General features: G+C 42.6%; 1 protein-coding gene across 1 annotated transcript in view; it reads left to right on the top strand.

Annotated features, from left to right (window-relative positions):
* The window catches only part of LOC113331323, a 31,182-nt gene extending 21,714 nt beyond the window's left edge, over window positions 1-9,468 (top strand). Inside the window, exons 2-3 of the mRNA XM_026578043.1 lie at window positions 8,774-9,317; window positions 9,460-9,468. Coding sequence (XP_026433828.1) covers window positions 8,774-9,317; window positions 9,460-9,468 — 553 coding nt within the window. The remainder of the gene's footprint in view (window positions 1-8,773; window positions 9,318-9,459) is intronic.
* The last annotated feature ends 5,765 nt before the right edge of the window (window positions 9,469-15,233 follow it).

Raw genomic sequence — 15,233 nt, 5'->3', positions numbered from 1 at the left:
TTTGATCTTTACTCAAATAAATAGAAATCTGCGAGTCTTTATCAAAGAGAGATAACTTGGATGGTACCAAAGACCAATATCCAAGTGTCAATCAATTCAAATCAACAACCAAAAGGTCGGATATTCTAATTGATTGAACTTCAGTGCACCACCTTTATTATTTCAATTATAAAGATAAACAATTTAATGCGGAATAGAAATAACACAAACACCATAAATTTTGTTAACGAGGAAACCGCAAATACAGAAAAACCCCGGGACCTAGTCCAGATTGAACACACACTGTATTAAGCAACTACAAACACTAGCCTACTCCAAATTAACTTCGGTATAGACTGTAGTTGAACCCCAATCAATCTAACACTGATCCAAGGTACAGTTGCGCTCCCTACGTCTCTGATCCCAGCAGGATACTACGCACTTGATTCCCTTAGCTAATCTCACCCAAAAATAAGAGTTACTACGACCCCAAGTCGAAGACTTTAATAAACAAGTCTGTATCACACAAAAAAATCTACGGTAATAGATAAATCCGTCTCCCATGAATATACCTACGAGTTTTGTTCCGTCTTTTGATAAATCAAGGTGAACAGGAACCAATCAATAAACCGGTCTTATATTCATGAAGAACATCTTAGTATTATTGATCGCCTCACAATAATCTTAATCGACGCAGCGAAAAAAGATATTGTGGAATCACAAACGATAAGACGAAGTGTTTGGAATTTCTTTTCTATCTTGCCTATCAGAGATAACAATCTCAAGCCAATTATTACAATTGTACTCGTATGATAGAAGATGCAAGATCATATCACACAACTACAAGAAAAGTAGTAGCGGCCTGGCTTCACAATCCCAATGAAGTCTTTAAGTCGTTAACCTGGTTTTAGAAGAAGAAAATCAAAGGTTAAAGGAGAATCAACTCTAGCTTAGCACAACTAGTATCACATAGAATGTGTGGGGATTAGGTTTCCCAGTTGCTAGAGTTCTCCCTTATATAGTCTTTCAAATCAGGGTTTGCAATCAATGTTAGCTTGGTAACAAAGCATTCAATATTCACCGCTAGATGAAAAACCTGATTAGATTCAAGCTAATATTTCTCAACCGTTGGATCGAAAACTTAGCTTATTGCACACAAATGAAATGTCCAATTTTGGGTTTATGTAACCGTACCCAAACTTTAACATTTGTTGGTTCAACAATAGTTAACCAATGGTTATCCATATGATCTCTTTCATATCAACCATATTCTTCTTCACCATAACTAGTTCAAATGACTCAAATGAACTACTCCACCAGTTCCTTGAGTAGTCCTTCGTCTTATATGATGATTGCCATGGAGTTCTTGAGCTCAACTACACTTTCTATCCTAGTCCGAGACCTTTAGCTATGTAGGCTAGAAATCAAGACTTATTGTTTTGATCACTAACATTGACAAACATGCTTGAGATAGCAACGCATGCGAGTTCGACTGAGCAATGCTCTAACAATGTAGAATCGGAATGTTTCGTATTGATCATTCGATCACTTGAAAATTTCTTTGAAGCTAATAGGTTGTGTGAGACAGATATTCATGCCTTCTAAGAATGTTTCAATGATTGAAATGGGAATTTAGAACGATTAAGCAATGATTGGATATAGCATAGTATGCGTACTTGTATGCTAATTGTTGCAAGTGTATTCCAAGTATGGGAATCTAAGTACGCATACGAGAACATACCTGTATGCGTATTGATTCAGCGGTTGAAGTCCGAGAATTATAGTATGCGTATTTGCATACTAACTTCAAGTCTTCAATTGAGTTCGGTTAAACAGTATGCGTACCCATTTACATACTGGCGAACACATGCCAAGTCCGGCAACTTAGGTATAAGTACCAGTTTACATGCTCGAGTGGTTAAGTTTTATAATCGGCTAATTCATGAACAAATACATCTATATATAATAAGGAATGCAATCTTTTGCAAACCGTGGCTATAATGTTCATGAATTGATTCGAGTGAATCAAAACCTATTTTGTTTTAAATGTGTCTTGTATACTTCTATGAAAATATAAACAATTGAACAACTTGAAAATACGAGGGTACCCAAATACACCACAATCTTTTATTTATCCACCTATAAGTCCTCTTACCGAAAGTGATTGTCTATGGACAGCGTCGAGACAATACGACAAATCAGTATTCACACTTTGTGTGATTGTCTATGGATACGAGATCCAGACAGTACGACTACCAGAGTGTGATTACTTGATAATAGACTTGGACTTAACCAAACTCTATAGATCACTATCAAGTAATACAGAGTTAGCTTTTGTGTAATTTACTCTAATTATATAAACAAATATAATTTCGGAAATAGAAAAGTAAATCACACGGCAAGATTTGTTAACGAGGAAAACTGCAAATGCAGAAAAACCTCGGGACCGAGTCTCTAGAATTGAATACTATCAGAATTAAGCCGCCATACAAAATCTAAACCAACTTCGTATAGTTAAGACCAAGCAACTACCCCTAGTTCACTCAGTTTCCTCAGTATCACTGCGCTTCCAACTTCGATGAGTGCACGCACTGGAACAATTCCTTTGGATCGTATTCCAAATAGTAGAGGAACAATAAATCTGTTTGGTAACAACTTTATTGATTCTTTGTTCAAAGAAGTCTTAATTCATATGCAAAGGCTCTTCCGTTTAAACTAGTAAACTTCTTTTCCTGGTTATATCAATCTAACTTTATCTACCGAAATAATCAAGTCTAGATTCACAATCAATTAATATAAATCTCAAAGAGAAACTATAAAGCGATGCCAATCTCATGCAACTAATCAATTGAATAAACCGATTATAGTTGGATCACAGCCGATCAAGGTTTGTGCAATACAAAGATATGAGAAACCAAATAAGAAATCTTCTTCGTCTTCAAATCTTCTTTAATCTTCAATTAAAACCTGCACAACACCACTTGAATCTCTTGTGATCAATCACGCAAAGAATGGAGTTTGTTAACAATGGATTATCACAAGATGTCTTTATATCTACAAACAGTCTAAAGATCTCGTTGATACTTCGACCTAGTTTGAGTGAATCTTATATCAGAAGAGAAGATTCTCAAGAATAAACAAACTAGGTGCAATCAAAGTTTCAACAACCGTTAGTCAATCAAATCAATCGAAAACTAATAACACTGCAATTATCTAGATAAGGATTATCTTTGAACAATAAAAGATAAGAGTTATTGTACATGTGCAAAGTATTTTGACATCTTCTTCCTTGTAAATACTCTTTCATATTTACAATTCTCGGAATCGATTATACCGCATTTCCAAACAAGTTTAGAATTGGTTCATTTGTATTCCAAGACAATTATGTGATTTATCAAATATCAAAAAACATTCATGGTTTACTCGGTTCTACCAATCACTAGGATCGGTTATATCTTAACTATGGAAATACTTGTGAACGGTCACACAAGTCACCAGGATCAGTTACATCAATTACCAGGACCAGTTACCATAAACACATGGTATAGCTTGTGATCGGTCACACCAGTTACTAGGATCGGTTACACCAATTACCAGGATCATCTAAACAAATTACTAGGACCGGTTACACCAATTACAAGGATCAATTACACAACTCTCTGTAATCCGTCACACCAATTACTAGGATCGGTCACACCAATTACAAATATTGATCATACTATCTCAGGTGATTAATTAGGATCGGTTGCACTAATTAATGAAAACCAGTTATACCAAATCTTAAGTCATGCATTGTGATTAGTTATACTAAGATGCATAACAAAGTTACGATCGTTTATACCATCTCACACATATTGGTAATCCAAAGATTTGCAATCAATAACATACCAATAAGCCTAGCGATTTCCCTTTCGCTTCATAAAACAAGTTCATGAATGTACTTCCTTTAAATGAATGTAAAACGTTGTTTCATAGGATGAGATCTTCACCATAACCCATCTATACACATAACCATAACAACATTATAAGATTATGTCGATGTCATATCTACGAAGTTCAAAAGATAAGCGTTATACTTCGTAATTTAATTCCTTAATACTTTGATCATATGATCATGTATAACTACTAGAGTAATATGTCTCATACGCACCTTCACGATTATGTTTTCAATATAGCACGACTTAAAAGATACGTTAGGAATGAAACAATTCAAGTCAATATTACTAACACCAATAGGAAGGATGATGTCGTCATTGTAGCTCGTTACTTCTTCGTGTTCTTCAGGTCTTCGAGTAATACTTGTGTGTCTCAACATTCATATACTTTCTAGTCTAACCTAAACGAAGTTGTCTCTAGTACATAATCAACCGATTCTTAGATGATTTTTGATTCACTAGAATATGACAACCAAACTTGACATACCAATGCTTGGTGGGTTCAACAGAGCTGTGCTCTAACACAACTCTATAACTAGTTTCATTTGATTCGTTTGAACTAGTTGTGTTAACATGAACAAGGTTGATATGAAAATGTTCATATGGCTAACTTCGGTTAACTATTGTTGAGCCAACTAAGTGTACACCTTTAGGTACGGGAACCCAAATCTAAATGAAGGCATATTTCATTTGTGTGTAACAAGCTAAGACCATCTAACGGTGGAAAGATATTGCTTTGGTTTTAAGCGAACTTAGCTTGACTCTTAAATGAGGATTCATCAAACGGTGAATATTAATTGCTTTGTGTTTGAGGGTTAAAACAGTTTCTGCTGATTTTGGTAATTTCGGGTGTGTGGGTGAGAAACGAATTTAAACCCTAAACAATGTACTGCAAGGGAGTACTTTAGATTCGAGAGATCAATCTGTACAAATCCGTCCTAAACCAAGAAATGGCCATTCCAGACTTGCTTCGGTCACAAAGAGGAGGATAATGGGTCGGTTTTGGGTAGGGAAGAGAAGAAAGTGTTGAGGCCAGGTTGATTCTGGAAGAGCAGTTGTTTCACGGCTTATATCAGAAAATGGGAAGCTAACAGATGGAAAGCTATCAAATGTTTCTGAATGTTGTATTGCTCCTGACTGAATCTCTTGTTCGGTGGAAATAGGTAAGACCTATTTATACAAGTCGAAGTGAAACGTACTCTGGTCTCATTAAGAGATGGTAAATGAGTGAGTAAATGGGATGAGGTGATGACCGGTCACGCTTGGAATTGATGTTCCATAAAAGAAATCGTTTCCCCATTACTTCCCATGTTTACTAACCTCCCCATCCTTATTGCACTTTCTTATAACGGGCGTAGTGTACGCCGCACGCTGTAAACCGCCAAACCAATTCCCAAAGAGAATCCCCCAGTTTGTGGCATGTGTTTGATTTCTCGAGTGTTTTCGTGGAAAACATGCAACATGTTGCTGGTGTTCGGAAAGTTGAGCTTGGACTTTCCGACTCGGTGGTGACCTTCGACGGTTGAGATTTTGAGTCTTGAGAAGAAGGGCAGCTATCGATTATCGCAAACCTTTTCTTGGTAGCACGTGGCATGAAAGTATGATCAGTATGGTTTCAATATGGTCTGGTTTAGGCGCGGCCAAAAGTTAGGGTCTTGGATTCGTTAGGCGCGAACAAGCTGGGGACAAAGTTCGCCATGCGTTGGCTGGTAGCCTTGGACGGCTAAGATTTGTATCTAAGATAGAAGGGGGACCGTTGATTGTCGCACGCCTTCGTTTTGGTAGCCTCATAGGGAAGGCCAACATGAGGCGGCAAGGTGATTGGCTTGGCATGGTAGGGTCGAGGGTTTGACATGTCATTGGCGCATGGTGTGGCTAGCATGGTTGGGGCCAAGGCAGGGTGGTTGGCGCGGTATGCCTTGACGCGGTTTGGGCGTGTCCAAACTAGGTTTTTGGGGACAAAGGTTCCCACGCATTGTTTGGAAACCTTGGACGGCTAAGATCTGCATCTAAGATAGAAGGGGGACCGTTGATTATCGCATGCCTTCGTTTTGGTAGCCGCATAGGGAAGGCTAGCATGGCATGGGACAAAGGCGCGGAAGGTCTTGGCATGTGATGCGGATGTCTTGGCATGACGGGGACAAGGCCATGGAGCGGTTGTTTGACGTTGTGGGGCAAAGGAGAGGTGGCGTGGACGGCTTGGCATGGTGTGGCCAAGGCCATGGCACGGACGTTTGGCATGGTGGGGCCAAGTGTTTGGGCGTGACCAAACTAGGGTTTGGTGTTGGGCTAAAGGTTACCATGCGTTGGCTGGCGACCTTGGATGGCTGGGATTTGCTCCTGGGATGAAAAGATGACCGTAGATGGTCGCATGCCTCCGTTTTAGCAGCCGTGAATGGAAGGCCGGCATGGCATAGATTATTTGCGACAAGGTGGTTAGCGCGGAAAGGTGTTTGGCGCGGCATGCCTTGGCGTGGCTTGGGCTTGACCAAACTAGGATTTGGGCCAAATGTTTCCATGCGTTGACTGGCGACCTTGGACGGATAGGATTTGCTTCCAAGATTGAAAGATGGTCGTTGATTATTGCAGGCCTTTGTTTTAGCAGCCGTGAAGGGAAGGCTAGCATGGCATGGATTAGGCGCGACAAGGTGGTTGGCGCGACAAGGTGTTTGGCGCGACATGTATTGGCGTGGCTTGGGCGTGACCAAACTAGGGTTTGGGCCAAAGGTTGCCATGCGTTGGCTAGCGACCTTCGACGGCTAGGATTTACTCCCAAGATTGAAAGATAGTCGTTGATTGTTGCGGGCCTTTGTTTTAGCAGTCGTGAAGGGAATGTCGGCATGGCATGGGGCCAAGGAAAATGGCGCGGACGTTTGGCACGGTGGGGCCAAGTGTTTGTTCATGCCATTGGCTCATGGTGTGGTTAGCATGGTTAGGTCCAAGGCAAGGTGCGGTTGGCTTGGCATGGTGGGGCCAAGGGTTTGGCATGACATTGGCGTATGGTGCGGCTGGCATGGTTGGCATTCCTTGGCGCGTTAGATGTGGCTGGCACGGTTTTCCATTGGCACAGTGGTGCGGATGGCATGGTTGGCATGCCTTGGCGCGGTAGATGCGGATGGCACGGTTTGCCATTAGGACAACGGTGTGGCTGGCACGGTTGGCATGCCTTGGCGCGGTAGGATGTGGCTGGCACGGTTTGCCATTGGCACAGTGGTGCGGCTGGCATGGTAGGCATGCCTTGACACGGTAGATGTGGCCGGCACGGTTTTCCATTGGCACAATGGTGCGGCTGGCATGGTTGACATGCCTTGGCGCGGTAGATGTGGCTAGAATGGTTTTCCATTGGCACAGTGGTGCGGCAGGCATGGTTGGCATGCCTTGGCGCAGTAGATGTGGCTGGCACGGTTTGCCATTGGCACAGTGGTGCGGCTGGCATGCCTTGGCGCGGTAGATGTGGGTGGCATGGTTTTCCATTGGCACAGTGATGCGGCTGGCATGATTGGCATGCCTTGGCACGATAGATGTTTCTGGCATGGTTTGCCATTGGCACAGTGATGCGGCTGGCATGGTATGCATGCCTTGGCGCGGTGATGTGGCTGGCACGGTTTGGCATTGGTACAGTGGTGCGGCCGGCATGGTTGGCATGCCTTGGCGCGGTAGATGTGGCTGGAACGGTTTTCCATTGGCACAGTGGTGCGACTGGCATGGTTAGCATGCCTTGGCACAGTATCATGGGAATTAGGGTTTCGGCATAGGTGAAGTCAATGCGAAGGGTTCTGCCGTGGAACATGACTCGTGTAGAAAAAAGGTACCCCGGTAATTTTTACGTAAGCATGCTGATTGATTCAATAAATGTGCTAATGGTCAATAAATGCGCTAGAGGTCATGGTGACGTCATGCCAGATGCATAGTTTTACGATTTTAACCTTAAGCTAAAAACCACCATCAACATTAAGTCCCCTACTTAGCTCGGAATATGAGCATTGTTGCGAGGTAAGCATAAGATGGTGACAGGATAGGACGAAAATCGAAATAATAAAGTTACGATAAGATGGTCAGGAAAGGTCGACTAACCTTTTTCGAGGGATAAAGAGAGTTTGTGCTCCCTGTGTTGGAGGCCTTACATAAATCACAGTGGTGTTGCAGACCGTGGAGTGGTGAGATGAAAATTGTCGGTTTAGTCTGGCCATGCATTACCTTGGCTGGGTTGGGGAACATCGTGACGCTGGATCGACGAGTCGTTGGTGTTGGAGAGGCAAGTCACGGCGGATTTGCATGGTGGGGCCAAGGAAAATGGCGCGGTTTGACGAGGCAAAGCATGCGCGGACGTCTTGGAAGGCATGACACGGTTTGGTGAGGCAGAGTATCGCGGATGGCTCGGCCTGGTAGTGGCTTTATTTTGTGGGCATAGTTGCCTCTCTCCCTCACATGACGCACATAGGAAGTTATTTCCTTATTCAAAACTTTGCAAGTGTTATTCCTTCACCTCATATCACCTTGTCGGTCTTATTTTCTCCAAACCTCGATGCTGGCGGCAGAGAAGTAGCAAAGTGGGCAAGCGTGCCTCAAACATGTACTTCCACGTTTTTCATCAAACCCTAATTTGCCTCGTGTGGACAAGCATCCCCTTACGTTCGCAGGCATAAATAAGTTTCATTAGAATCTGACATCACGCCTCAGTCCGCGGCTAGTGGGAGGCTTTCCTTTTCGGGACCTCATCGCTCTGCTGGTTATAAGAGATGATCTTGAATCCTTCATTTGCATGGTTGTTCTAAAATCATGTATATCCTTCATTCTTTCTCTGGTTTTGTAACACATAATGGGATATTCCAACGATAGACATGTTTTCAACTTTTCAGGGGGAGATCTTGGAATCGAGAAAACCAGTCTTCCTCTCATGAGGAGGCGATGAATAGAATTGAATCCCTGTTTCGTGAAGATGGCGAAATCATTCATGACATACCTTTTGGAGAAGAACGGGAAGGTTGCGAAGCACCCCTGTGTGTTGGGAGGGTTTGGTGCAACAAAACCTCTTCACGGCCCACTATTAGGGCAGGACAGTCTGCTTCTCAGTTGAAACGCCAGAAGACCGAGCTTGTGAAAATTTTAGAGGAATATCAACGTAGTTCCCCCGTCCAGGACGGTGTCATAACTTTTGATTCTGATGGATCGGGAAATTCTCCTCGAAAGGTCACTGAGAAGACTTCCGAGGAGGATGATGACGTTGCGGTTGATGAAACTAAAACAACTTTTGGAGAAGACGGCGGCGTTGTTGTCGGTGGCATTGGAGAAATTACTGTTGCATACGCTGGGTTGGTTGCCGAGGCAGATGTTGGTAAAAAGACGGATGATGTTGCTGCTGAGACGACTTCGGAGTGGGATATTGAGGCTTCTATTGTTGATGTGGCTTCCGGATGGAACCTTTGCTGTCCGAAAGATTGTTGGGGAAAGTGTTTGAAAAAGCTCTGACCGAGGCATTGGCGATTCACGCGTTAGCTTTCTATGACTAGCTTCTTCTTCTTCATTTTTCCTATTCTTCGTTCAGTCGTCCTGATTTTTTGTAGACTCTCTCTCCTTTTTTTTTACCTTCCTTGTATTCGCGGCGACTAGTTGCGGTTTCTGTCTTTGAATTAAACTTCTCATTTTGAAAGACCAAAGCCTTCCCTTAGAATGAGTTGGTGTTTCTGGTTGTGATTGGATGGTTAATAGCTTCTCAATGATTTGGGATTTATTTGGTATATTTTTCTGAGATTTGGAAAACTCATTCGGAAAGAAATGTATGTCTTGTGAATAAAAAAGAAAACCTAAAGAAGAATACAAACGATACATTCATCTTGGGGAAATAAAAATATCAAGCGGAATAAGAAATCACTGAAGAAAATACTAAACATGAGAGCACTAGAAGAGGGTAGTACAGCGTTTTTAGGGATTGAAAAGTTTGAGCCATTGCGAGTGAATTACCACGCCTCCCAGTTTGTCTGTATTGATGAGCTTGCAATAACCTCCAAAAGGACGTCTGCCACCAGATATGGCTCGTCTTCTTTTTCCTCGGGTGAATCGGTCCGAGCAGCTATCATCTTCCCGACTTGGAACGAGTTCACTTTGACCACTATATCTCCGCTTTGAAACGAGTTCGGGTGTCGTGCAACCGTTTGAATTTTGGTCTCGTCAGTTTCGATGGCAGCTTCCAAATTCTTTGCAAAGCGCTTGAATGGCTCAACGCCCCACTCGCATCTCTTGATCGCGTCCGCGCCAGTAATCGTGCTGAGTCCCCATGACGAAATAGGAGAAGAAATGACGGGTTCTAAAGAAGATCGTTCAGCCAAACTTACTTGCGTTTGGAATCTATGAGTTAGCGCCAACAGGTCATCTCCAGGTGTCCGGGTTCCATCGGTAACTTGTCAATGCTTTGTTTCGTAAATCCCGCAGCTTTCAGAATCTTGAAAGTAACAATGTTGAAGTCAGAGGCCCTGTCGATTAGCGTGTTTTCGAATTCAATACCTCTTAAATAGGACGTGGTCAACAGTCCCCAGTTGTACTTTTCGATTCCGCTCGCGGAGAGAGCGTGGGCTCTTGGTGTGACTTCCGTGGAGGGAAAAAGCCGTTTTCCCGACACGACACGATTGAGAGCCGTGAAGATATCTTGGCGCTGCACCTTGGAAAGGTAGAGAATTTTGCATATGCTGCATCATGGATCGCACAGTTTCGTGCACGGAGTCCCCAAACGCTCCAAAATTCCTCACCGGAAGTGGGTCTCGATGTACTCCCTCGCTTCCTAGTTGAAGTTCTCCTGCTTTTATCTTTTATTTGAAGATATGCTTCAGTCTGTTGCAATCACTGGTTGGGTGGTGAAAAAATATGTGGTAGTGGCAATATTTGGGGTTTGACATCTCGGCCTCAGTTGGTGGGCGTCTGGGAGATGGTAGTCTGATAACATCATCTTGGATCCATGCTTCTAAGAGATCGATCACTTCCTCAATGGGAAACGGGAAATCCAGGGCATCTCTTTCAGCTTCGTGATGACGCATGGGGGCTTTAGCGACGGATTTCCATGGCGAAGTTGCCCGTCGTGCTGGTGCTTCACGTTTAGGTTGCTGGTCTGCAACTGGGGCCTTTCTTTTTCCTCCCTTGTTTACCACGCTCACAGAGGAAGGTCCATCATTGTATTGTTTGTCGGAGAGACGTCTACTTCTGCGAGTTTCGCGCATGTCCTCGGTTCTGGATGGTCTGGATCTTTCTAATAATGCTGGTGCTATCGTGGCTGATCGCTTGGAAGCTTCGTGGAGTTCAGAGAATGTCCGGAAACGTAGGTTTTCCAGCAAGGAACGGTAAATGGGAGCCATACCATTGATGCAGGAATTCACCAATTGTTGCTCGGTCACGTTTGGGTCATGACAGTCCAGTGATTGAACCCTGAATCTCTTGACAAACTCATTCGGATGCTCGTTGTCTCGTTGGTACATCCTTCCTAGGTCAGAGAAGGTAACTTGTTCGGACACGAAGAAGAATTTCTTATAAAACGTTGTAACCATGTCACCCCAGTTGAGGATGTTGTTTGGCGCGATGTTGTTGTACCACATGTACGCTCTTCCAGTAAGCGATTTCGAAAACTCCCTTAAACGGAGAACATGGTTGTACTCGTGCTCTCCCAGGGACTCCAGGAATCGAGATATATGCTCTCATGCATTTCCGGTGTCGTCATACGGATTGAATTGCGGGGAAGAATACCCTCTTGGAAGAGGAATTCTTTGTATCTCAGGTGGCTAGGGAGGTTGATGCTGATGTATGTATGTTTCATCACTTTTGACCCGATTTCGAAGAAGTTGTTCCAAATCCTCTCGTGTGACAAAATTGGACGACCGGCTTCTCTCCGGCGGGGTTCCGGAATGAGTCCCCTCGTCTACGTCAATAGACTCAATACGTTCATCCTAGATCGGTCAACCTCGCATGCGTTGCTATATCAAGCATGTTTGTCAATGTTAGTGATCAAAACTATAAAGTCTTGATTTCTAGCCTATTAGCTAAGTCTCTGACTAGGATAGGAAAAGTGTAGTTGAGCTCAAGGACTTCATGGTGATTCAACGACAACGACGAAGATCTACACCAAGGAACCGTGGAACTTCATCAACAAAAAGGTATGTGAAGACTTGAACTTATCTATCACTCGAAAGTCTATTCTTCTCCTACTTCTTATGAGACAAAAGTCGTATGCTATATAGACTAGATCATATACACTTGGTATTTCGGGCTGAGTATTCATTGATTATCTTTTACTCGAAATCATGTGTTGGTAAAGCGTTTCGCTTTGATCAGGTTTATCTTCACCTAGTGACGAAAGTCATGAAAGTTTCAATCACTTTGGAAATTGCTATGAAGAGAAAGGTCTATTGTTCTTCACGACTGAATATCGCCCTCTGAGAATGTTTTGATGATTGAAATGAGAGTTTAGATTATATAACCATGTATTCCTTGAACCGAAGTTTTCGAACTTTGTTGATAAAAAAATCGGTAGGATTGTGGAATTGGCTTGCCAAGTCCGCGAACCCAGTCCGCAAACTGACGGAAGTTCTCGACCGAGAATTTCTGCTGGGATTTCCAAAACTCGTTTGTGTGCTAAGTCCGCGAACCCAGTCCGCGAACTGGCGGAAGTTCTCGATCCGAGAATTTCTGCTGAGTTTGGAAAACTCAACTGATTAACTTAAGTCCGCAAACTTGTTTGTGAACTTAAGAGTTTATGATCTAAAGATGTGCTCTGAACATGAAACATTAATTATTAAGGAATTCTTTATGCAAACCGTGGATATAATGTTCATGAGCCGGTTCTAATCGAATCGAATCATCTTTGTTCAATTGTGTCTTGTGTAGTTACATAAGATCTCATAGCAATTGAACAACTCTTAACTAGTTCATTTGAGTCAATTGAACTAGTTATGGTGAAGAAGAACATGATTAATATGAGATGCTCATATGGTTGACCTTTTGGGTTATCATGTTGAACCAACATACATGTACTCGTTTGGGCATGGTTTTTCTAAAACCCAGTAAACATGTACCCAAGTGTGTGTGACAATCTATGTCTTTCGATCTAACGGTTGAGAGATATTGGCTTGAATCTAAATCAGGTTTTCATATAACGGTGAATAAAGTTTGCTTTGTACCTAAGTAAAAACCCTGATTTGAAGGATATAAGGAGACTTCTAGCATCGAGCAAACCTAATCCCCACACGTCTGTGTGCTACTAGTGCTCTTGCTAGAGTCGATATCCATTAACTCTTGAGTTTCTTCTCTAAACTCGAGTTAAAGACTTAAAGACTTCATTGGGATTGTGAAGCCAAACCGATACTACTTTTATCGTAGTTGTGTGATCTGATCTTGCATCTTCTATCGTACAAGTAAAATCGATTGATTGGCTTGAGATCGTGAGAGTTCTCCGATAGGAAAAATAAAAAAGTCACAAACATCTTCGTCTCACTGTTTGTGATTCCTCGACAATCCGCTTGTGTAGTCATGAAGGATTGTAGAGAGGTGATTGATTAATCTAGGCTGTTCTTCGGGAATATAAGTCCGGATTATCAATTGGTTCATGTTACCTTGATTTTATATCTAAAGACGGAACAAAACCTAGGGTTTATCTGTGGGAGACAGATTTATCCTTTTGATAGACTTTTCTGTGTGAGATAGATTCGTTTATTATCAAGTCTGTGATTTTGGGTTGCAATAACTCTTTGTTGCGGGTGAGATCAGCAAAGAGAATCAAGTACGCAGTTTCCTGCTGGGATCATAGGCGTAGGAGTACAACTGTACCTTGTATCAGTGGGAGATTCGTAGGGGTTCAACTATAGATCAGTCCGAAGTTAGCTTGGAGTACACTAGTGTCTGTAGCGGCTTAATACAGTGTGTATTCAATCTGGACTAGGTCCCGGGGTTTTTCTGCATTTGCGGTTTCCTCGTTAATAAAACTTCTGGTGTCTGTGTTATTTCTTTTCCGCATTATATTTTATATAATAGAAATAATACAGGCTGTGCGTTCATGATCATCAACTTCTCTAATCCAACTTTTGGTTGTTGATTGTAGTTGATTGATCCTTGGACATTGGTTTTCTGTACCGTCCAAGTTATCTCTCTTTGATAAAGACTCGCTATTGATTTTAGCTTGAGTAGAAATCAAATTGAGAGATTGAGATAATAACTCTTTGAGATACTTTTTATCTAGATTGAGTCTGACTGTCTCGTTGATTCTCTAGCAAAGTATTTCGGAATTAGTCCATACAAATTTCTAAGCGAAATATTGGATGGTGTTGTTAGACCCCCGTTTTTTCACATGTGTCATGATGTAGTAAAAAGAGGGGTTTTTAGGAAAGACTATAAAAGAAAGGACAAGGTACAATGGAAAGGCAACTCTCTCTCTTACCACATTTGGAAGTGTGAGGTCATTTGGTGTAAGCTAGGACGAGTAGGACCAGAACTAAATTCACCCCTCAACATTTGGCGACCACACCCGGAGCCTCGTTCCTATCCCACCATTACACACCCCAGGGACGCTAATTCAGGCGAAGTAAGAAATCAAGCGGCTGACCGACCCCTTGATCTGGATGAGGTGATAATAGAAAACGACGATAGCGAGGGAGAAACACCAATTTTAGGCGTAATCAAGCAATCGAAAAGCCACTAACCCCAAAGGAAAAAAATAGCAACACAAGAGAACAAGCAGGCATCTCGGCTAGCGGGATCCGCGTCATCGACCTTACAAAAAATGCAAGAAGAACTGATTGAATGCTCACGAAGAAGACAAGAGCTTGAAGACTACATAGGCGGTAATAGCAGGCCAAATTACCCCCGAGGAGGCAACAAGAGGAGAACATAAAAGTGAAAAAACAACATCACAAAGAGAGATCGCCGAATACCTAGAACTATCACGTAATAAAACAAGACAGCCTTTGCCGCGTACACAACCCATACCCAGCACACATTCGGGAATATGCGTACCCCGAAGATCACGTCTCCCCAAAGTTCAAGACATACGAGGGCCAAGGAAACGCGCGAGAACATCTCAGCCGATTTCTATCAGCAATGAACGACAGAGCGACAGACGGAAAGCTGTGTTTAAAATAATTTCCTAAATCATCACCGGCACGGCGTTCACTTGGTACGAAAACCTAAAAGAAGAAAGTGTGGACTCCTGGCAGACCTTATCTACGCTCTTTCTCGGAAAGTTTTACTCAACCAAAAGGAAGATAACGACAATAAACCTGAGAAGGAGCGGACAACGAACAAGTGAAGAGGTAGGAAAATACATCTTGCATTTCCGGCGCCTAACAC

Source organism: Papaver somniferum, unplaced genomic scaffold, assembly GCF_003573695.1.
Source record: "Papaver somniferum cultivar HN1 unplaced genomic scaffold, ASM357369v1 unplaced-scaffold_125, whole genome shotgun sequence".
NCBI classification, from domain to species: Eukaryota; Viridiplantae; Streptophyta; class Magnoliopsida; order Ranunculales; family Papaveraceae; genus Papaver; species Papaver somniferum.
Note: the sequence above shows the minus strand (reverse complement) of the source record. Positions and strands in the feature narration are given on the sequence as shown.